This window comes from Drosophila novamexicana, unplaced genomic scaffold (assembly GCF_003285875.2).
Source record: "Drosophila novamexicana strain 15010-1031.04,08,12 unplaced genomic scaffold, DnovRS2.1 tig00000008-arrow-pilon, whole genome shotgun sequence".
NCBI lineage: Eukaryota > Metazoa > Arthropoda > Insecta > Diptera > Drosophilidae > Drosophila > Drosophila novamexicana.
In genome coordinates this window covers 1,324,672-1,347,431 of record NW_020824765.1, presented here as the reverse complement: position 1 = coordinate 1,347,431, position 22,760 = coordinate 1,324,672, and the positions used below count along the sequence as shown (strand labels likewise).

Here is a 22,760-nt window from a genome sequence, read left to right as displayed (position 1 = left end):
CTTTGGTTTCAATAAGATCTCATGTGCCCAAGACTTGATGGCTTTTTAATGCCTGCCCAAATGTCATGACCGAGCATTTGGTCGAGGGTCGCGCATAGGTTAGAGGCTGGACCATGTGAATTGTTATGCGAGACTGCAGCATTTTGAATAACCTTTAAAGCTCACGCCAAACAATAATTTCAATAATTCTTAATTAGTGTCCCATTTTTTTAAAATTATGTTATATATATTTATATTATACCGCAGACCTGGTTTCGTGACCCATAATTCAGAAGTTAATAAAACACGTGCTGTACGAGTTAACGTGAACATCCATAAAATAATATAATATTGCAATACAAATCGGGAATATAAAAAGTATTTTGATTCGAGTTCTCGTTACTGTCCACATTTCGTTCGAGTTCACAATTTATATGCAATTAGCAAATTAGTTTATTTAAGCTGTCGTGGATTTCAATTACAATAATTCGATTTATTGAGCGCATTTACATAGTACACATTCATTAATTTATATTTTAATTAAATTAAATTGTTGGATCGTTGAATCGTTTACACTAACGAGACTCAGTCAGCGTGAAGAACACCTTCAGCGTGGCCCGCTCTCGACGATCGAAGCTGAACGTGGAATAGATCGCATAATCCCCGCCAGGAAGCGGCAGCAACTCGAGCGCCTTGACTGGAAACCGAAAATGCTCCACGCGCAACTCCGACTGGATATGAATTTTTAGAATTTGCTTGGATATCAAATAAAATGGTTGCGGAAAACTCACGGGCAGTGGGCATTTGTTGACGTTTGTGTGATTCGCGAAGCTATTGAACACGATATTCACAAAGGGATGGTTCCGCTTCTCCAGATACTCGCACACATCGCAGTGTCTCACATCGTACAGGAAGGGCTTGTAGCCGCTGGCGCGTTTCAGCAGCTGTATTCGCATCTGAAGAAAGTGAAACCCCAATAACAAATAAACAAGAAACGAGAAAGAATCACAGGAAAAATATTTAGTGCCGAGTATGGTTAAGATATTCTGAATAACAAAAAAGTTGTTCGTGTAAAAAACCTGCTTTTCGACAGATCGATCCTATCGCAGCTATATGATATAGTGGTCCAATGCTGATAGTATTTTGCATAAATGTAGGGAACATAGTTTAACTTATAAATGGAGAGTTTGGTCAGGATATTTTGAAAAACAAACTAGTTTTCCATGCAAGAACCTGCTTTTCGATCGATCGTTCCTATGCCAGCTTCATGATATAGTATTTTGATGTTGATAGGATTTTGCAAATAAATGAGAAGCATAGTAAAACTAATAAATGCCGAATTTGGTGAAGATATCTTAATAAACAAAAAAGGTATTCAACCAAAAGCTACTTTTCGACTGATCGTTCCTATGGCAGCTATATGATATAGTGGTCCGATCCAGCTGGTTCCGACATATTTACTGCGCGCAACAGAAAGAAGCACTTCTGCAAAGTTTCAAAAAGATAGCTTTAAAACTGAGAGACTAGTTCGCACGAAATGGTTTCATATTTGAAGTAGACTCTAATGCAACAAGTTACCAACAAATAGAATATTGTGAAATTGAGAGTTAGATATGTCAGAGAGAGGGGGAAGTGTCAGACACAAAAACAATTCGTTTTAAAATTCATTTCATATTTATATATAATTTGACAACGAAATCCTCTAAATATGTGTTTTTTTGGCTTCATCACGCGTTTCCTGGTGATCATCTTTGGCGTCCTGGTACCGGCACGCTACACACACAAGGCGCTGGGCGTGGAAGAGTTGAATGCCTGGGGCAAGTATTGGGTTGTCTATGCGTGGCTTGTGTGCATGGAGGTAGCTGGAGACACGCTCTTCAATTGGTTACCATTGTATGCGGAGACGAAGCTGCTGATCGTGCTTTGGCTGGTCATCTCCGCGCCCCAGGCCAGCGTCTGGGTCTTCGATTCGATTCTGAGTCCACTTTTGGTGCGCTACATGACGCGGATTGATGATATTCTGCTGCACGGCAAGCGGCATCTACTGCGCGATGCCCTCAGCTACACAGTGCAACTGTGCTCTAGCAGTGTTGACACAATAGTTCCCAAAATCTCGTTAATTTGGAAAAAGGCAAGTGAAACGCGAACCAGCGGTTCTACTGGAGTGGACACAGCCACCGAGGCCAGCAATCCCCCCTTTCAAGAAGCAGAAACCGTTACCAATTCTAATACAAATGTGTATTATGATCCAAGCATCGACGACGAATCGCTTAATGTGGCGAGCACTCCCTCCTCATATTCCAATACTTTTCTGCCGGAGCAAAGGAAAAAGCTGTCGAAGCTTTCGCTGCCAGACCTGGCCATGAAGACAAATCGGCCATCAATCAGTCGGCCCATAATGAAGCAATATGTATACGACATGCCGGTCAAGGATCTCAACATAAGTGAGGATCCACTATCGGATATGGAGGATCTGCTGAAAAGCGAGCGCGTCACCGCGGAGCTGCATCATCGTCCGATATCCATGCTGAGAGATCATCGCCGTCACTATCAATAGGTTTCGAAACATAGCACTATCTCCGTTTTTCAATAAATTCACTGTTAAGCGACTGTAAACTTCTCTGTTAGGCAGTCAACTCATAAAAGCCTGCCAATACGTTAACATGACGTCATTTGCAGAGTCTCAAAACTCTATTTGGACGCACGTATATCGATTAAATAAATAATTTAAATAACAATACTTTTCAATTAAAAGTGATTAAGAGTACTTTCCTCACGTTTAGGAAATTCTATAAGTCTGAGCTTATAAGTATTTATATTGATGGACTTATGGGCGGTCAACGTAAGAGTTAGGAGGCTGAAATCCTGAAAGTTAATATCTTATGTCATGCAAGTGAACGGTAAGATGGGATTTTGGAAATTCCATTTGCAATTTCTAAAAATCCCCCTGGACGAAAAGGGAGAACTAAGTTTGCAAAGCTTAAAATTGGTCCGATCAACATATTTACTTATTTACTGATTTTGGAGAGCCCAACCCACGGACAACTATTGATTGATCATTTTGAAACCTATTTCCAAACATTTATGTTAATTCCTATTCCAAATGTGATTCAAAACATGAATTGGGAGAAAAGTTCTTCGTGAAATGTAGAGAAATTGACTTGATCCGAGCAAAGCCGGGTAATACCTGCTAGTACATGTTATTAAAAACTGCGCAATTAAGAAATCTAAAAAAAAACTCGGAGTTTACTGATACAACATTTTACTAGCTTTGTGAGCCTTCACCATTCTGTGAATATTTATATTGAATTAATCTTGGGGTAAGATTTAGACATGAATTTCGACTACAAAATCGGTGTTCAGATTTGAATGCCAGATTAATCTAGCGGGAAAACCATGAAGAAAAAGCCAAACTTCGTGAAAATCGGATGAGATTTGGACGAGATATGGGGGTGGTAAATTTTGACACATGTCTATATACGAATCTTGGGGTAAGATTTGGACATGAATTTCGACTAAAAAATCGGTGTTCAGATTTGAATGCCAGATTAATCTCGAGGGAAAACCATGAAGAAAAAGCCAAACTTCGTGAAAATCGGATGAGATTTGGCCGAGATATGGGGGTGGTAAATTTTGACCCATTTCTATATACGAATCTTGGGGTAAGATTTGGACATGAATTTCGACTACAAAATCGGTGTTCAGATTTGAATGCCAGATTAATCTAGCGGGAAAACCATGAAGAAAAAGCCAAACTTCGTGAAAATCGGATGAGATTTGGACGAGATATGGGGGTGGTAAATTTTGACACATGTCTATATACGAATCTTGGGGTAAGATTTGGACATGAATTTCGACTAAAAAATCGGTGTTCAGATTTGAATGCCAGATTAATCTCGAGGGAAAACCATGAAGAAAAAGCCAAACTTCGTGAAAATCGGATGAGATTTGGCCGAGATATGGGGGTGGTAAATTTTGACCCATTTCTATATACGAATCTTGGGGTAAGATTTGGACATGAATTTCGACTAAAAAATCGGTGTTCAGATTTGAATGCCAGATTAATCTAGAGGGAAAATCATGAAGAAAAAGCCAAACTTCGTGAAAATCGGATGAGATTTGGCCGAGATATGGGGGTGGTAAATTTTGACCCATGTCTATATACGAATCTTGGGGTAAGATTTGGACATGAATTTCGACTAAAAAATCGGTGTTCAGATTTGAATGCCAGATTAATCTAGAGGGAAAACCATGAAGAAAACGCCAAACTTCGTGAAAATCGGATGAGATTTGGCCAAGATATGGGGGTGGTAAATTTTGACCCATGTCTATATACGAATCTTGGGGTAAGATTTGGACATGAATTTCGACTAAAAAATCGGTGTTCAGATTTGAATGCCAGATTAATCTAGAGGGAAAACCATAAAGAAAAAACCAAACTTCGTGAAAATCGGATGAGATTTGGCCGAGATATGGGGGTGGTAAATTTTGACCCATGTCTATATATGAATCTTGGGGTAAGATTTAGACATGAATTTCGACTACAAAATCGGTGTTCAGATTTGAATGCCAGATTAATCTAGCGGGAAAACCATGAAGAAAAAGCCAAACTTCGTGAAAATCGGATGAGATTTGGACGAGATATGGGGGTGGTAAATTTTGACACATGTCTATATACGAATCTTGGGGTAAGATTTGGACATGAATTTCGACTAAAAAATCGGTGTTCAGATTTGAATGCCAGATTAATCTCGAGGGAAAACCATGAAGAAAAAGCCAAACTTCGTGAAAATCGGATGAGATTTGGCCGAGATATGGGGGTGGTAAATTTTGACCCATTTCTATATACGAATCTTGGGGTAAGATTTGGACATGAATTTCGACTAAAAAATCGGTGTTCAGATTTGAATGCCAGATTAATCTAGAGGGAAAATCATGAAGAAAAAGCCAAACTTCGTGAAAATCGGATGAGATTTGGCCGAGATATGGGGGTGGTAAATTTTGACCCATGTCTATATACGAATCTTGGGGTAAGATTTGGACATGAATTTCGACTAAAAAATCGGTGTTCAGATTTGAATGCCAGATTAATCTAGAGGGAAAACCATGAAGAAAACGCCAAACTTCGTGAAAATCGGATGAGATTTGGCCAAGATATGGGGGTGGTAAATTTTGACCCATGTCTATATACGAATCTTGGGGTAAGATTTGGACATGAATTTCGACTAAAAAATCGGTGTTCAGATTTGAATGCCAGATTAATCTAGAGGGAAAACCATAAAGAAAAAACCAAACTTCGTGAAAATCGGATGAGATTTGGCCGAGATATGGGGGTGGTAAATTTTGACCCATGTCTATATATGAATCTTGGGGTAAGATTTGGACATGAATTTCGACTAAAAAATCGGTGTTCAGATTTGAATGCCAGATTAATCTAGAGGGAAAACCATGAAGAAAAAGCCAAACTTCGTGAAAATCGGATGAGATTTTGCCGAGATATGGGGGTGGTAAATTTTGACCCATGTCTATATACGAATCTTGGGGTAAGATTTGGACATGAATTTCGACTAAAAAATCGGTGTTCAGATTTGAATGCCAGATTAATCTAGAGGGAAACCCATGAAGAAAAAGCCAAACTTCGTGAAAATCGGATGAGATTTCGCCGAGATATGGGGGTGGTAAATTTTGACCCATGTCTATATACGAATCTTGGGGTAAGATTTGGACATGAATTTCGACTAAAAAATCGGTGTTCAGATTTGAATGCCAGATTAATCTAGAGGGAACCCCATGAAGAAAAAGCCAAACTTCGTGAAAATCGGATGAGATTTGGCCGAGATATGGGGGTGGTAAATTTTGACCCATGTCTATATACGAATGTTGGGGTAAGATTTGGACATGAATTTCGACTAAAAAATCGGTGTTCAGATTTGAATGCCAGATTAATCTAGAGGGAAAACCATGAAGAAAAAGCCAAACTTCGTGAAAATCGGATGAGATTTGGCCGAGATATGGGGGTGGTAAATTTTGACCCATGTCTATATACGAATCTTGGGGTAAGATTTGGACATGCATTTCGACTAAAAAATCGGTGTTCAGATTTGAATGCCAGATTAATCTAGAGGGAAACCCATGAAGAAAAAGCCAAACTTCGTGAAAATCGGATGAGATTTCGCCGAGATATGGGGGTGGTAAATTTTGACCCATGTCTATATACGAATCTTGGGGTAAGATTTGGACATGAATTTCGACTAAAAAATCGGTGTTCAGATTTGAATGCCAGATTAATCTAGAGGGAAACCCATGAAGAAAAAGCCAAACTTCGTGAAAATCGGATGAGATTTGGCCGAGATATGGGGGTGGTAAATTTTGACCCATGTCTATATACGAATGTTGGGGTAAGATTTGGACATGAATTTCGACTAAAAAATCGGTGTTCAGATTTGAATGCCAGATTAATCTAGAGGGAAAACCATGAAGAAAAAGCCAAACTTCGTGAAAATCGGATGAGATTTGGCCGAGATATGGGGGTGGTAAATTTTGACCCATGTCTATATACGAATCTTGGGGTAAGATTTGGACATGCATTTCGACTAAAAAATCGGTGTTCAGATTTGAATGCCAGATTAATCTACAGGGAAAACCATGAAGAAAAAGCCAAACTTCGTGAAAATCGGATGAGATTTGGCCGAGATATGGGGGTGGTAAATTTTGACCCATGTCTATATACGAATCTTGGGGTAAGATTTGGACATGAATTTCGACTAAAAAATCGGTGTTCAGATTTGAATGCCAGATTAATCTAGAGGGAAACCCATGAAGAAAAAGCCAAACTTCGTGAAAATCTGATGAAATTTGGCCGAGATATGGGGGTGGTAAATTTTGACACATGTCTATATACGAATCTTGGGGTAAGATTTGGACATGAATTTCGACTAAAAAATCGGTGTTCAGATTTGAATGCCAGATTAATCTAGAGGGAAAACCATGAAGAAAAAGCCAAACTTCGTGAAAATCGGATGAGATTTGGCCGAGATATGGGGGTGGTAAATTTTGACCCATGTCTATATACGAATCTTGGGGTAAGATTTGGACTTGAATTTCGACTAAAAAATCGGTGTTCAGATTTGAATGCCAGATTAATCTAGAGGGAAACCCATGAAGAAAAAGCCAAACTTCGTGAAAATCGGATGAGATTTGGCCGAGATATGGGGGTGGTATATTTTGACCCATGTCTATATACGAATGTTGGGGTAAGATTTGGACATGAATTTCGACTAAAAAATCGGTGTTCAGATTTGAATGCCAGATTAATCTAGAGGGAAAACCATGAAGAAAAAGCCAAACTTCGTGAAAATCGGATGAGATTTGGCCGAGATATGGGGGTGGTAAATTTTGACCCATGTCTATATACGAATCTTGGGGTAAGATTTGCACATGAATTTCGACTAAAAAATCGGTGTTCAGATTTGAATGCCAGATTAATCTACAGGGAAAACCATGAAGAAAAATTGGGGTAAGATTTGGACATGAATTTCGACTAAAAAATCGGTGTTCAGATTTGAATGCCAGATTAATCTAGAGGGAAAACCATAAAGAAAAAACCAAACTTCGTGAAAATCGGATGAGATTTGGCCGAGATATGGGGGTGGTAAATTTTGACCCATGTCTATATACGAATCTTGGGGTAAGATTTTGACATGAATTTCGACTAAAAAATCGGTGTTCAGAGTTGAATGCCAGATTAATCTGGAGGGAAAACCATGAAGAAAAAACCAAACTTCGTGAAAATCGGATGAGATTTCGCCGAGATATGGGGGTGGTAAATTTTGACCCATGTCTATATATGAATCTTGGGGTAAGATTTGGACATGAATTTCGACTAAAAAATCGGTGTTCAGATTTGAATGCCAGATTAATCTAGAGGGAAAACCATGAAGAAAAAGCCAAACTTCGTGAAAATCGGATGAGATTTTGCCGAGATATGGGGGTGGTAAATTTTGACCCATGTCTATATACGAATCTTGGGGTAAGATTTGGACATGAATTTCGACTAAAAAATCGGTGTTCAGATTTGAATGCCAGATTAATCTAGAGGGAAACCCATGAAGAAAAAGCCAAACTTCGTGAAAATCGGATGAGATTTCGCCGAGATATGGGGGTGGTAAATTTTGACCCATGTCTATATACGAATCTTGGGGTAAGATTTGGACATGAATTTCGACTAAAAAATCGGTGTTCAGATTTGAATGCCAGATTAATCTAGAGGGAAACCCATGAAGAAAAAGCCAAACTTCGTGAAAATCGGATGAGATTTGGCCGAGATATGGGGGTGGTAAATTTTGACCCATGTCTATATACGAATGTTGGGGTAAGATTTGGACATGAATTTCGACTAAAAAATCGGTGTTCAGATTTGAATGCCAGATTAATCTAGAGGGAAAACCATGAAGAAAAAGCCAAACTTCGTGAAAATCGGATGAGATTTGGCCGAGATATGGGGGTGGTAAATTTTGACCCATGTCTATATACGAATCTTGGGGTAAGATTTGGACATGCATTTCGACTAAAAAATCGGTGTTCAGATTTGAATGCCAGATTAATCTACAGGGAAAACCATGAAGAAAAAGCCAAACTTCGTGAAAATCGGATGAGATTTGGCCGAGATATGGGGGTGGTAAATTTTGACCCATGTCTATATACGAATCTTGGGGTAAGATTTGGACATGAATTTCGACTAAAAAATCGGTGTTCAGATTTGAATGACAGATTAATCTAGAGGGAAACCCATGAAGAAAAAGCCAAACTTCGTGAAAATCTGATGAAATTTGGCCGAGATATGGGGGTGGTAAATTTTGACACATGTCTATATACGAATCTTGGGGTAAGATTTGGACATGAATTTCGACTAAAAAATCGGTGTTCAGATTTGAATGCCAGATTAATCTAGAGGGAAAACCATGAAGAAAAAGCCAAACTTCGTGAAAATCGGATGAGATTTGGCCGAGATATGGGGGTGGTAAATTTTGACCCATGTCTATATACGAATCTTGGGGTAAGATTTGGACTTGAATTTCGACTAAAAAATCGGTGTTCAGATTTGAATGCCAGATTAATCTAGAGGGAAACCCATGAAGAAAAAGCCAAACTTCGTGAAAATCGGATGAGATTTGGCCGAGATATGGGGGTGGTATATTTTGACCCATGTCTATATACGAATGTTGGGGTAAGATTTGGACATGAATTTCGACTAAAAAATCGGTGTTCAGATTTGAATGCCAGATTAATCTAGAGGGAAAACCATGAAGAAAAAGCCAAACTTCGTGAAAATCGGATGAGATTTGGCCGAGATATGGGGGTGGTAAATTTTGACCCATGTCTATATACGAATCTTGGGGTAAGATTTGCACATGAATTTCGACTAAAAAATCGGTGTTCAGATTTGAATGCCAGATTAATCTAGAGGGAAAACCATGAAGAAAAAGCCAAACTTCGTGCAAATCGGATGAAATTTGGCCGAGATATGGGGGTGGTAAATTTTGACACATGTCTATATACGAATCTTGGGGTAGGATTTGGACATGAATTTCGACTAAAAAATCGGTGTTCAGATTTGAATGCCAGATTAAACTAGAGGGAAAACCATGAAGAAAAAGCCAAACTTCGTGCAAATCGGATGAGATTTGGCCGAGATATGGTGGTGGTAAATTTTGACCCATGTCTATATACGAATCTTGGGGTAAGATTTGGACATGAATTTCGACTAAAAAATCGGTGTTCAGATTTGAATGCCAGATTAATCTAGAGGGAAAACCATGAAGAAAAAGCCAAACTTCGTGAAAATCGGATGAGATTTGGCCGAGATATGGGGGTGGTAAATTTTGACCCATGTCTATATACGAATCTTGGGGTAAGATTTGGACATGAATTTCGACTAAAAAATCGGTGTTCAGATTTGAATGCCAGATTAATCTAGAGGGAAAACCATGAAGAAAAAACCAAACTTCGTGAAAATCGGATGAGATTTCGCCGAGATATGGGGGTGGTAAATTTTGACCCATGTCTATATACGAATCTTGGGGTAAGATTTGGACATGAATTTCGACTAAAAAATCGGTGTTCAGATTTGAATGCCAGATTAATCTAGAGGGAAAACCATGAAGAAAAAGCCAAACTTCGTGAAAATCGGATGAGATTTGGCCGAGATATGGGGCTGGTAAATTTTGACACATGTCTATATACGAATCTTGGGGTAAGATTTGGACATGAATTTCGACTAAAAAATCGGTGTTCAGATTTGAATGCCAGATTAATCTAGAGGGAAAACCATGAAGAAAAAGCCAAACTTCGTGAAAATCGGATGAGATTTGGCCGAGATATGGGGGTGGTAAATTTTGACCCATGTCTATATACGAATCTTGGGGTAAGATTTGGACATGAATTTCGACTAAAAAATCGGTGCTCAGATTTGAATGCCAGATTAATCTAGAGGGAAAACCATGAAGAAAAAGCCAAGCTTCGTGAAAATCGGATGAGATTTGGCCGAGATATGGGGGTGGTAAATTTTGACCCATGTCTATATACGAATCTTGGGGTAAGATTTGGATATGAATTTCGACTAAAAAATCGGTGTTCAGATTTGAATGCCAGATTAATCTAGAGGGAAAACCATGAAGAAAAAACCAAACTTCGTGAAAATCGGATGAGATTTCGCCGAGATATGGGGGTGGTAAATTTTGACCCATGTCTATATACGAATCTTGGGGTAAGATTTGGACATGAATTTCGACAAAAAAATCGGTGTTCAGATTTGAATGCCAGATTAATCTAGAGGGAAAACCATGAAGAAAAAGCCAAACTTCGTGAAAATCGGATGAGATTTGGCCGAGATATGGGGGTGGTATATTTTGACCCATGTCTATATACGAATGTTGGGGTAAGATTTGGACATGAATTTCGACTAAAAAATCGGTGTTCAGATTTGAATGCCAGATTAATCTAGAGGGAAAACCATGAAGAAAAAGCCAAACTTCGTGAAAATCGGATGAGATTTGGCCGAGATATGGGGGTGGTAAATTTTGACCCATGTCTATATACGAATCTTGGGGTAAGATTTGCACATGAATTTCGACTAAAAAATCGGTGTTCAGATTTGAATGCCAGATTAATCTAGAGGGAAAACCATGAAGAAAAAGCCAAACTTCGTGAAAATCGGATGAAATTTGGCCGAGATATGGGGGTGGTAAATTTTGACACATGTCTATATACGAATCTTGGGGTAGGATTTGGACATGAATTTCGACTAAAAAATCGGTGTTCAGATTTGAATGCCAGATTAAACTAGAGGGAAAACCATGAAGAAAAAGCCAAACTTCGTGCAAATCGGATGAGATTTGGCCGAGATATGGTGGTGGTAAATTTTGACCCATGTCTATATACGAATCTTGGGGTAAGATTTGGACATGAATTTCGACTAAAAAATCGGTGTTCAGATTTGAATGCCAGATTAATCTAGAGGGAAAACCATGAAGAAAAAGCCAAACTTCGTGAAAATCGGATGAGATTTGGCCGAGATATGGGGGTGGTAAATTTTGACCCATGTCTATATACGAATCTTGGGGTAAGATTTGGACATGAATTTCGACTAAAAAATCGGTGTTCAGATTTGAATGCCAGATTAATCTAGAGGGAAAACCATGAAGAAAAAACCAAACTTCGTGAAAATCGGATGAGATTTCGCCGAGATATGGGGGTGGTAAATTTTGACCCATGTCTATATACGAATCTTGGGGTAAGATTTGGACATGAATTTCGACTAAAAAATCGGTGTTCAGATTTGAATGCCAGATTAATCTAGAGGGAAAACCATGAAGAAAAAGCCAAACTTCGTGAAAATCGGATGAGATTTGGCCGAGATATGGGGGTGGTAAATTTTGACACATGTCTATATACGAATCTTGGGGTAAGATTTGGACATGAATTTCGACTAAAAAATCGGTGTTCAGATTTGAATGCCAGATTAATCTAGAGGGAAAACCATGAAGAAAAAGCCAAACTTCGTGAAAATCGGATGAGATTTGGCCGAGATATGGGGGTGGTAAATTTTGACCCATGTCTATATACGAATCTTGGGGTAAGATTTGGACATGAATTTCGACTAAAAAATCGGTGCTCAGATTTGAATGCCAGATTAATCTAGAGGGAAAACCATGAAGAAAAAGCCAAGCTTCGTGAAAATCGGATGAGATTTGGCCGAGATATGGGGGTGGTAAATTTTGACCCATGTCTATATACGAATCTTGGGGTAAGATTTGGATATGAATTTCGACTAAAAAATCGGTGTTCAGATTTGAATGCCAGATTAATCTAGAGGGAAAACCATGAAGAAAAAACCAAACTTCGTGAAAATCGGATGAGATTTCGCCGAGATATGGGGGTGGTAAATTTTGACCCATGTCTATATACGAATCTTGGGGTAAGATTTGGACATGAATTTCGACAAAAAAATCGGTGTTCAGATTTGAATGCCAGATTAATCTAGAGGGAAAACCATGAAGAAAAAGCCAAACTTCGTGAAAATCGGATGAGATTTGGCCGAGATATGGGGGTGGTAAATTTTGACCCATGTCTATATACGAATCTTGGGGTAAGATTTGGACATGAATTTCGACTAAAAAATCGGTGTTCAGATTTGAATGCCAGATTAATCTAGAGGGAAAACCATGAAGAAAAAGCCAAACTTCGTGAAAATCGGATGAGATTTGGCCGAGATATGGGGGTGGTAAATTTTGACCCATGTCTATATACGAATCTTGGGGTAAGATTTGGACATGAATTTCGACTAAAAAATCGGTGTTCAGATTTGAATGCCAGATTAATCTAGAGGGAAAACCATGAAGAAAAAGCCAAACTTCGTGAAAATCGGATGAGATTTGGCCGAGATATGGGGGTGGTAAATTTTGACCCATGTCTATATACGAATCTTGGGGTAAGATTTGGACATGAATTTCGACTAAAAAATCGGTGTTCAGATTTGAATGCCAGATTAATCTAGAGGGAAAACCATGAAGAAAAAGCCAAACTTCGTGAAAATCGGATGAGATTTGGCCGAGATATGGGGGTGGTAAATTTTGACCCATGTCTATATACGAATCTTGGGGTAAGATTTGGACATGAATTTCGACTAAAAAATCGGTGTTCAGATTTGAATGCCAGATTAATCTAGAGGGAAAACCATGCAGAAAAAACCAAACTTCGTGAAAATCGGATGAGATTTGGCCGAGATATGGGGGTGGTAAATTTTGACCCATGTCTATATACGAATCTTGGGGTAAGATTTGGACATGAATTTCGACTAAAAAATCGGTGTTCAGATTTGAATGCCAAATTAATCTAGAGAGAAAACCATGAAGAAAAAGCCAAGCTTCGTGAAAATCGGATGAGATTTGGCCGAGATATGGGGGTGGTAAATTTTGACCCATGTCTATATACGAATCTTGGGGTAAGATTTGGACATGCATTTCGACTAAAAAATCGGTGTTCAGATTTGAATGCCAGATTAATCTAGAGGGAAAACCATGAAGAAAAAGCCAAACTTCGTGAAAATCGGATGAAATTTGGCCGAGATATGGGGGTGGTAAATTTTGACCCATGTCTATATACGAATCTTGGGGTAGGATTTGGACATGAATTTCGACTAAAAAATCGGTGTTCAGATTTGAATGCCAGATTAAACTAGAGGGAAAACCATGAAGAAAAAGCCAAACTTCGTGCAAATCGGATGAGATTTGGCCGAGATATGGTGGTGGTAAATTTTGACCCATGTCTATATACGAATCTTGGGGTAAGATTTGGACATGAATTTCGACTAAAAAATCGGTGTTCAGATTTGAATGCCAGATTAATCTAGAGGGAAAACCATGAAGAAAAAGCCAAACTTCGTGAAAATCGGATGAGATTTGGCCGAGATATGGGGGTGGTAAATTTTGACCCATGTCTATATACGAATCTTGGGGTAAGATTTGGACATGAATTTCGACTAAAAAATCGGTGTTCAGATTTGAATGCCAGATTAATCTAGAGGGAAAACCATGAAGAAAAAGCCAAACTTCGTGAAAATCGGATGAGATTTGGCCGAGATATGGGGGTGGTAAATTTTGACCCATGTCTATATACGAATCTTGGGGTAAGATTTGGACATGAATTTCGACTAAAAAATCGGTGTTCAGATTTGAATGCCAGATTAATCTAGAGGGAAAACCATGAAGAAAAAGCCAAGCTTCGTGAAAATCGGATGAGATTTGGCCGAGATATGGGGGTGGTAAATTTTGACCCATGTCTATATACGAATCTTGGGGTAGGATTTGGACATGAATTTCGACTAAAAAATCGGTGTTCAGATTTGAATGCCAGATTAAACTAGAGGGAAAACCATGAAGAAAAAGCCAAACTTCGTGCAAATCGGATGAGATTTGGCCGAGATATTGTGGTGGTAAATTTTGACCCATGTCTATATACGAATCTTGGGGTAAGATTTGGACATGAATTTCGACTAAAAAATCGGTGTTCAGATTTGAATGCCAGATTAATCTAGAGGGAAAACCATGAAGAAAAAGCCAAACTTCGTGAAAATCGGATGAGATTTGGCCGAGATATGGGGGTGGTAAATTTTGACCCATGTCTATATACGAATCTTGGGGTAAGATTTGGACATGAATTTCGACTAAAAAATCGGTGTTCAGATTTGAATGCCAGATTAATCTAGAGGGAAAACCATGAAGAAAAAGCCAAACTTCGTGAAAATCGGATGAGATTTGGCCGAGATATGGGGGTGGTAAATTTTGACCCATGTCTATATACGAATCTTGGGGTAAGATTTGGACATGAATTTCGACTAAAAAATCGGTGTTCAGATTTGAATGCCAGATTAATCTAGAGGGAAAACCATGAAGAAAAAACCAAACTTCGTGAAAATCGGATGAGATTTCGCCGAGATATGGGGGTGGTAAATTTTGACCCATGTCTATATACGAATCTTGGGGTAAGATTTGGACATGAATTTCGACTAAAAAATCGGTGTTCAGATTTGAATGCCAGATTAATCTAGAGGGAAAACCATGAAGAAAAAGCCAAACTTCGTGAAAATCGGATGAGATTTGGCCGAGATATGGGGGTGGTAAATTTTGACCCATGTCTATATACGAATCTTGGGGTAAGATTTGGACATGAATTTCGACTAAAAAATCGGTGTTCAGATTTGAATGCCAGATTAATCTAGAGGGAAAACCATGAAGAAAAAGCCAAACTTCGTGAAAATCGGATGAGATTTGGCCGAGATATGGGGGTGGTAAATTTTGACCCATGTCTATATACGAATCTTGGGGTAAGATTTGGACATGAATTTCGACTAAAAAATCGGTGTTCAGATTTGAATGCCAGATTAATCTAGAGGGAAAACCATGAAGAAAAAGCCAAGCTTCGTGAAAATCGGATGAGATTTGGCCGAGATATGGGGGTGGTAAATTTTGACCCATGTCTATATACGAATCTTGGGGTAGGATTTGGACATGAATTTCGACTAAAAAATCGGTGTTCAGATTTGAATGCCAGATTAAACTAGAGGGAAAACCATGAAGAAAAAGCCAAACTTCGTGCAAATCGGATGAGATTTGGCCGAGATATGGTGGTGGTAAATTTTGACCCATGTCTATATACGAATCTTGGGGTAAGATTTGGACATGAATTTCGACTAAAAAATCGGTGTTCAGATTTGAATGCCAGATTAATCTAGAGGGAAAACCATGAAGAAAAAGCCAAACTTCGTGAAAATCGGATGAGATTTGGCCGAGATATGGGGGTGGTAAATTTTGACCCATGTCTATATACGAATCTTGGGGTAAGATTTGGACATGAATTTCGACTAAAAAATCGGTGTTCAGATTTGAATGCCAGATTAATCTAGAGGGAAAACCATGAAGAAAAAGCCAAACTTCGTGAAAATCGGATGAGATTTGGCCGAGATATGGGGGTGGTAAATTTTGACCCATGTCTATATACGAATCTTGGGGTAAGATTTGGACATGAATTTCGACTAAAAAATCGGTGTTCAGATTTGAATGCCAGATTAATCTAGAGGGAAAACCATGAAGAAAAAACCAAACTTCGTGAAAATCGGATGAGATTTCGCCGAGATATGGGGGTGGTAAATTTTGACCCATGTCTATATACGAATCTTGGGGTAAGATTTGGACATGAATTTCGACTAAAAAATCGGTGTTCAGATTTGAATGCCAGATTAATCTAGAGGGAAAACCATGAAGAAAAAGCCAAACTTCGTGAAAATCGGATGAGATTTGGCCGAGATATGGGGGTGGTAAATTTTGACACATGTCTATATACGAATCTTGGGGTAAGATTTGGACATGAATTTCGACTAAAAAATCGGTGTTCAGATTTGAATGCCAGATTAATCTAGAGGGAAAACCATGAAGAAAAAGCCAAACTTCGTGAAAATCGGATGAGATTTGGCCGAGATATGGGGGTGGTAAATTTTGACCCATGTCTATATACGAATCTTGGGGTAAGATTTGGACATGAATTTCGACTAAAAAATCGGTGCTCAGATTTGAATGCCAGATTAATCTAGAGGGAAAACCATGAAGAAAAAGCCAAACTTCGTGAAAATCGGATGAGATTTGGCCGAGATATGGGGGTGGTAAATTTTGACCCATGTCTATATACGAATCTTGGGGTAAGATTTGGACATGAATTTCGACTAAAAAATCGGTGCTCAGATTTGAATGCCAGATTAATCTAGAGGGAAAACCATGAAGAAAAAGCCAAGCTTCGTGAAAATCGGATGAGATTTGGCCGAGATATGGGGGTGGTAAATTTTGACCCATGTCTATATACGAATCTTGGGGTAAGATTTGGATATGAATTTCGACTAAAAAATCGGTGTTCAGATTTGAATGCCAGATTAATCTAGAGGGAAAACCATGAAGAAAAAACCAAACTTCGTGAAAATCGGATGAGATTTCGCCGAGATATGGGGGTGGTAAATTTTGACCCATGTCTATATACGAATCTTGGGGTAAGATTTGGACATGAATTTCGACTAAAAAATCGGTGTTCAGATTTGAATGCCAGATTAATCTAGAGGGAAAACCATGAAGAAAAAGCCAAACTTCGTGAAAATCGGATGAGATTTGGCCGAGATATGGGGTGGTAAATTTTGACCCATGTCTATATACGAATCTTGGGGTAAGATTTGGACATGAATTTCGACTAAAAAATCGGTGTTCAGATTTGAATGCCAGATTAATCTAGAGGGAAAACCATGCAGAAAAAACCAAACTTCGTGAAAATCGGATGAGATTTGGCCGAGATATGGGGGTGGTAAATTTTGACCCATGTCTATATACGAATCTTGGGGTAGGATTTGGACATGAATTTCGACTAAAAAATCGGTGTTCAGATTTGAATGCCAGATTAATCTAGAGGGAAAACCATGAAGAAAAAGCCAAACTTCGTGAAAATCGGATGAGATTTGGCCGAGATATGGGGGTGGTAAATTTTGACCCATGTCTATATACGAATCTTGGGGTAAGATTTGGACATGAATTTCGACTAAAAAATCGGTGTTCAGATTTGAATGCCAGATTAATCTAGAGGGAAAACCATGAAGAAAAAGCCAAACTTCGTGAAAATCGGATGAGATTTGGCCGAGATATGGGGGTGGTAAATTTTGACCCATGTCTATATACGAATCTTGGGGTAAGATTTGGACATGAATTTCGACTAAAAAATCGGTGTTCAGATTTGAATGCCAGATTAATCTAGAGGGAAAACCATGAAGAAAAAACCAAACTTCGTGAAAATCGGATGAGATTTCGCCGAGATATGGGGGTGGTAAATTTTGACCCATGTCTATATACGAATCTTGGGGTAAGATTTGGACATGAATTTCGACTAAAAAATCGGTGTTCAGATTTGAATGCCAGATTAATCTAGAGGGAAAACCATGAAGAAAAAGCCAAACTTCGTGAAAATCGGATGAGATTTGGCCGAGATATGGGGGTGGTAAATTTTGACACATGTCTATATACGAATCTTGGGGTAAGATTTGGACATGAATTTCGACGTAAAAATCGGTGTTCAGATTTGAATGCCAGATTAATCTAGAGGGAAAACCATGAAGAAAAAGCCAAACTTCGTGAAAATCGGATGAGATTTGGCCGAGATATGGGGGTGGTAAATTTTGACCCATGTCTATATACGAATCTTGGGGTAAGATTTGGACATGAATTTCGACTAAAAAATCGGTGCTCAGATTTGAATGCCAGATTAATCTAGAGGGAAAACCATGAAGAAAAAGCCAAACTTCGTGAAAATCGGATGAGATTTGGCCGAGATATGGGGGTGGTAAATTTTGACCCATGTCTATATACGAATCTTGGGGTAAGATTTGGACATGAATTTCGACTAAAAAATCGGTGCTCAGATTTGAATGCCAGATTAATCTAGAGGGAAAACCATGAAGAAAAAGCCAAACTTCGTGAAAATCGGATGAGATTTGGCCGAGATATGGGGGTGGTAAATTTTGACCCATGTCTATATACGAATCTTGGGGTAAGATTTGGACATGAATTTCGACTAAAAAATCGGTGCTCAGATTTGAATGCCAGATTAATCTAGAGGGAAAACCATGAAGAAAAAGCCAAGCTTCGTGAAAATCGGATGAGATTTGGCCGAGATATGGGGGTGGTAAATTTTGACCCATGTCTATATACGAATCTTGGGGTAAGATTTGGACATGAATTTCGACTAAAAAATCGGTGTTCAGATTTGAATGCCAGATTAATCTAGAGGGAAAACCATGAAGAAAAAACCAAACTTCGTGAAAATCGGATGAGATTTCGCCGAGATATGGGGGTGGTAAATTTTGACCCATGTCTATATACGAATCTTGGGGTAAGATTTGGACATGAATTTCGACTAAAAAATCGGTGTTCAGATTTGAATGCCAGATTAATCTAGAGGGAAAACCATGAAGAAAAAGCCAAACTTCGTGAAAATCGGATGAGATTTGGCCGAGATATGGGGGTGGTAAATTTTGACCCATGTCTATATACGAATCTTGGGGTAAGATTTGGACATGAATTTCGACTAAAAAATCGGTGTTCAGATTTGAATGCCAGATTAATCTAGAGGGAAAACCATGAAGAAAAAGCCAAACTTCGTGAAAATCGGATGAGATTTGGCCGAGATATGGGGGTGGTAAATTTTGACCCATGTCTATATACGAATCTTGGGGTAAGATTTGGACATGAATTTCGACTAAAAAATCGGTGTTCAGATTTGAATGCCAGATTAATCTAGAGGGAAAACCATGCAGAAAAAACCAAACTTCGTGAAAATCGGATGAGATTTGGCCGAGATATGGGGGTGGTAAATTTTGACCCATGTCTATATACGAATCTTGGGGTAAGATTTGGACATGAATTTCGACTAAAAAATCGGTGTTCAGATTTGAATGCCAAATTAATCTAGAGAGAAAACCATGAAGAAAAAGCCAAACTTCGTGAAAATCGGACGAGATTTGGCCGAGATATGGGGGTGGTAAATTTTGACCCATGTCTATATACGAATCTTGGGGTAAGATTTGGACATGCATTTCGACTAAAAAATCGGTGTTCAGATTTGAATGCCAGATTAATCTAGAGGGAAAACCATGAAGAAAAAGCCAAACTTCGTGAAAATCGGATGAAATTTGGCCGAGATATGGGGGTGGTAAATTTTGACACATGTCTATATACGAATCTTGGGGTAGGATTTGGACATGAATTTCGACTAAAAAATCGGTGTTCAGATTTGAATGCCAGATTAATCTAGAGGGAAAACCATGAAGAAAAAGCCAAACTTCGTGAAAATCGGATGAGATTTGGCCGAGATATGGGGGTGGTAAATTTTGACCCATGTCTATACGAATCTTGGGGTAAGATTTGGACATGAATTTCGACTAAAAAATCGGTGTTCAGATTTGAATGCCAGATTAATCTAGAGGGAAAACCATGAAGAAAAAACCAAACTTCGTGAAAATCGGATGAGATTTCGCCGAGATATGGGGGTGGTAAATTTTGACACATGTCTATATACGAATCTTGGGGTAGGATTTGGACATGAATTTCGACTAAAAAATCGGTGTTCAGATTTGAATGCCAGATTAAACTAGAGGGAAAACCATGAAGAAAAAGCCAAACTTCGTGCAAATCGGATGAGATTTGGCCGAGATATGGTGGTGATAAATTTTGACCCATGTCTATATACGAATCTTGGGGTAAGATTTGGACATGAATTTCGACTAAAAAATCGGTGTTCAGATTTGAATGCCAGATTAATCTAGAGGGAAAACCATGAAAAAAAGGCCAAACTTCGTGAAAATCGGATGAGATTTGGCCGAGATATGGGGGTGGTAAATTTTGACCCATGTCTATATACGAATCTTGGGGTAAGATTTGGACATGAATTTCGACAAAAAAATCGGTGTTCAGATTTGAATGCCAGATTAATCTAGAGGGAAAACCATGAAGAAAAAGCCAAACTTCGTGAAAATCGGATGAGATTTGGCCGAGATATGGGGGTGGTAAATTTTGACCCATGTCTATATACGAATCTTGGGGTAAGATTTGGACATGAATTTCGACTATAAAATCGGTGTTCAGATTTGAATGCCAGATTAATCTAGAGGGAAAACCATGAAGAAAAAACCAAACTTCGTGAAAATCGGATGAGATTTCGCCGAGATATGGGGGTGGTAAATTTTGACCCATGTCTATATACGAATCTTGGGGTAAGATTTGGACATGAATTTCGACTAAAAAATCGGTGTTCAGATTTGAATGCCAGATTAATCTAGAGGGAAAACCATGAAGAAAAAGCCAAACTTCGTGAAAATCGGATGAAATTTGGCCGAGATATGGGGGTGGTAAATTTTAACCCATGTCTATATACGAATCTTGGGGTAAGATTTGGACATGAATTTCGACTAAAAAATCGGTGTTCAGATTTGAATGCCAGATTAATCTAGAGGGAAAACCATGAAGAAAAAGCCAAACTTCGTGAAAATCGGATGAGATTTGGCCGAGATATGGGGGTGGTAAATTTTGACCCATGTCTATATACGAATCTTGGGGTAAGATTTGGACATGAATTTCGACTAAAAAATCGGTGTTCAGATTTGAATGCCAGATTAATCTAGAGGGAAAACCATGCAGAAAAAACCAAACTTCGTGAAAATCGGATGAGATTTGGCCGAGATATGGGGGTGGTAAATTTTGACCCATGTCTATATACGAATCTTGGGGTAAGATTTGGACATGAATTTCGACTAAAAAATCGGTGTTCAGATTTGAATGCCAGATTAATCTAGAGGGAAAACCATGAAGAAAAAGCCAAACTTCGTGAAAATCGGATGAGATTTGGCCGAGATATGGGGGTGGTAAATTTTGACCCATGTCTATATACGAATCTTGGGGTAAGATTTGGACATGAATTTCGACTAAAAAATCGGTGTTCAGAGTTGAATGCCAGATTAATCTAGAGGGAAAACCATGAAGAAAAAACCAAACTTCGTGAAAATCGGATGAGATTTCGCCGAGATATGGGGGTGGTAAATTTTGACCCATGTCTATATACGAATCTTGGGGTAAGATTTGGACATGAATTTCGACTAAAAAATCGGTGTTCAGATTTGAATGCCAGATTAATCTAGAGGGAAAACCATGAAGAAAAAGCCAAACTTCGTGAAAATCGGATGAAATTTGGCCGAGATATGGGGGTGGTAAATTTTGACCCATGTCTATATACGAATCTTGGGGTAGGATTTGGACATGAATTTCGACTAAAAAATCGGTGTTCAGATTTGAATGCCAGATTAAACTAGAGGGAAAACCATGAAGAAAAAGCCAAGCTTCGTGCAAATCGGATGAGATTTGGCCGAGATATGGGGGTGGTAAATTTTGACCCATGTCTATATACGAATCTTGGGGTAAGATTTGGACATGCATTTCGACTAAAAAATCGGTGTTCAGATTTGAATGCCAGATTAATCTAGAGGGAAACCCATGAAGAAAAAGCCAAACTACGTGAAAATCGGATGAGATTTGGCCGAGATATGGGGGTGGTAAATTTTGACCCATGTCTATATACGAATCTTGGGGTAAGATTTGGACATGAATTTCGACTAAAAAATCGGTGTTCAGATTTGAATGCCAGATTAATCTAGAGGGAAAACCATGAAGAAAAAGCCAAACTTCGTGAAAATCTGATGAGATTTGACCGAGTTATGGGGTCCTGATAAAGAACTTATATACTTTGTGATAAATCCACGTGAATTTCGTGTATAAATATTTGCTGTAGGTTAATCGCTTTCAAATGTTGGTTTGACAATTATATGATGAATCGATTGCTCAAGTCAAGCGTGTATTGGAAACTCACCGCAACTGGGATTTTGGGAAATTGAATGATCTTTACTCGCAAACTCATTTCAGCCACGTCGCGCTTAACCGCATGCAGGCGACAGACGGTAAACAGGGTGAAGTTCGCGTCCTGGCTGACGCACTGCACATTTGTGAACTTGGCCAACCCGCTGATCTGAGAAGGGCGCACATTAATGGACCACTATGGATAACGATGGATAACTCTTGCACTTGCCTGCACATTCCCGAGCAGTGCCAGGTGCACCATGAGCCAGAGCAGTGCCATTACAGATTCTCTATTAT

At 38.8% G+C, this 22,760-nt stretch overlaps 2 protein-coding genes across 2 annotated transcripts; one reads left to right on the top strand and one right to left on the bottom strand.

Annotated features, from left to right (window-relative positions):
- Positions 1 to 554: 554 nt before the first annotated feature.
- Positions 555 to 22,743, bottom strand: LOC115762646. The gene is made up of 4 exons (XM_030704955.1): positions 22,699 to 22,743; positions 22,477 to 22,632; positions 771 to 935; positions 555 to 710 (listed from the first exon to the last, which is right to left on the bottom strand). Exons 1-4 carry the CDS (start codon positions 22,741 to 22,743, stop codon positions 555 to 557), a joined length of 522 nt encoding a protein of 173 aa, XP_030560815.1.
- On the top strand, positions 1,612 to 2,705 carry LOC115758154 (receptor expression-enhancing protein 4). The gene has a single exon (XM_030698691.1). It carries the CDS (start codon positions 1,688 to 1,690, stop codon positions 2,534 to 2,536), a length of 849 nt encoding a protein of 282 aa, XP_030554551.1. The 5' UTR covers positions 1,612 to 1,687; the 3' UTR covers positions 2,537 to 2,705.
- Positions 22,744 to 22,760: the final 17 nt, after the last annotated feature.

Coding starts and splice junctions, on each gene's coding strand:
- LOC115758154 (XM_030698691.1), top strand. CDS start 1,688: ATGTGTTTTTTTGGCTTCATCACGCGTTTCCTGGTGATCATCTTTGGC.
- LOC115762646 (XM_030704955.1), bottom strand. CDS start 22,743: ATGGCACTGCTCTGGCTCATGGTGCACCTGGCACTGCTCGGGAAT. Junction 22,633..22,698: donor ACCTGGCACTGCTCGGGAAT/GTGCAGGCAAGT, acceptor CGCCCTTCTCAG/ATCAGCGGGTTGGCCAAGTT. Junction 711..770: donor TCAACAAATGCCCACTGCCC/GTGAGTTTTCCG, acceptor ATTCATATCCAG/TCGGAGTTGCGCGTGGAGCA.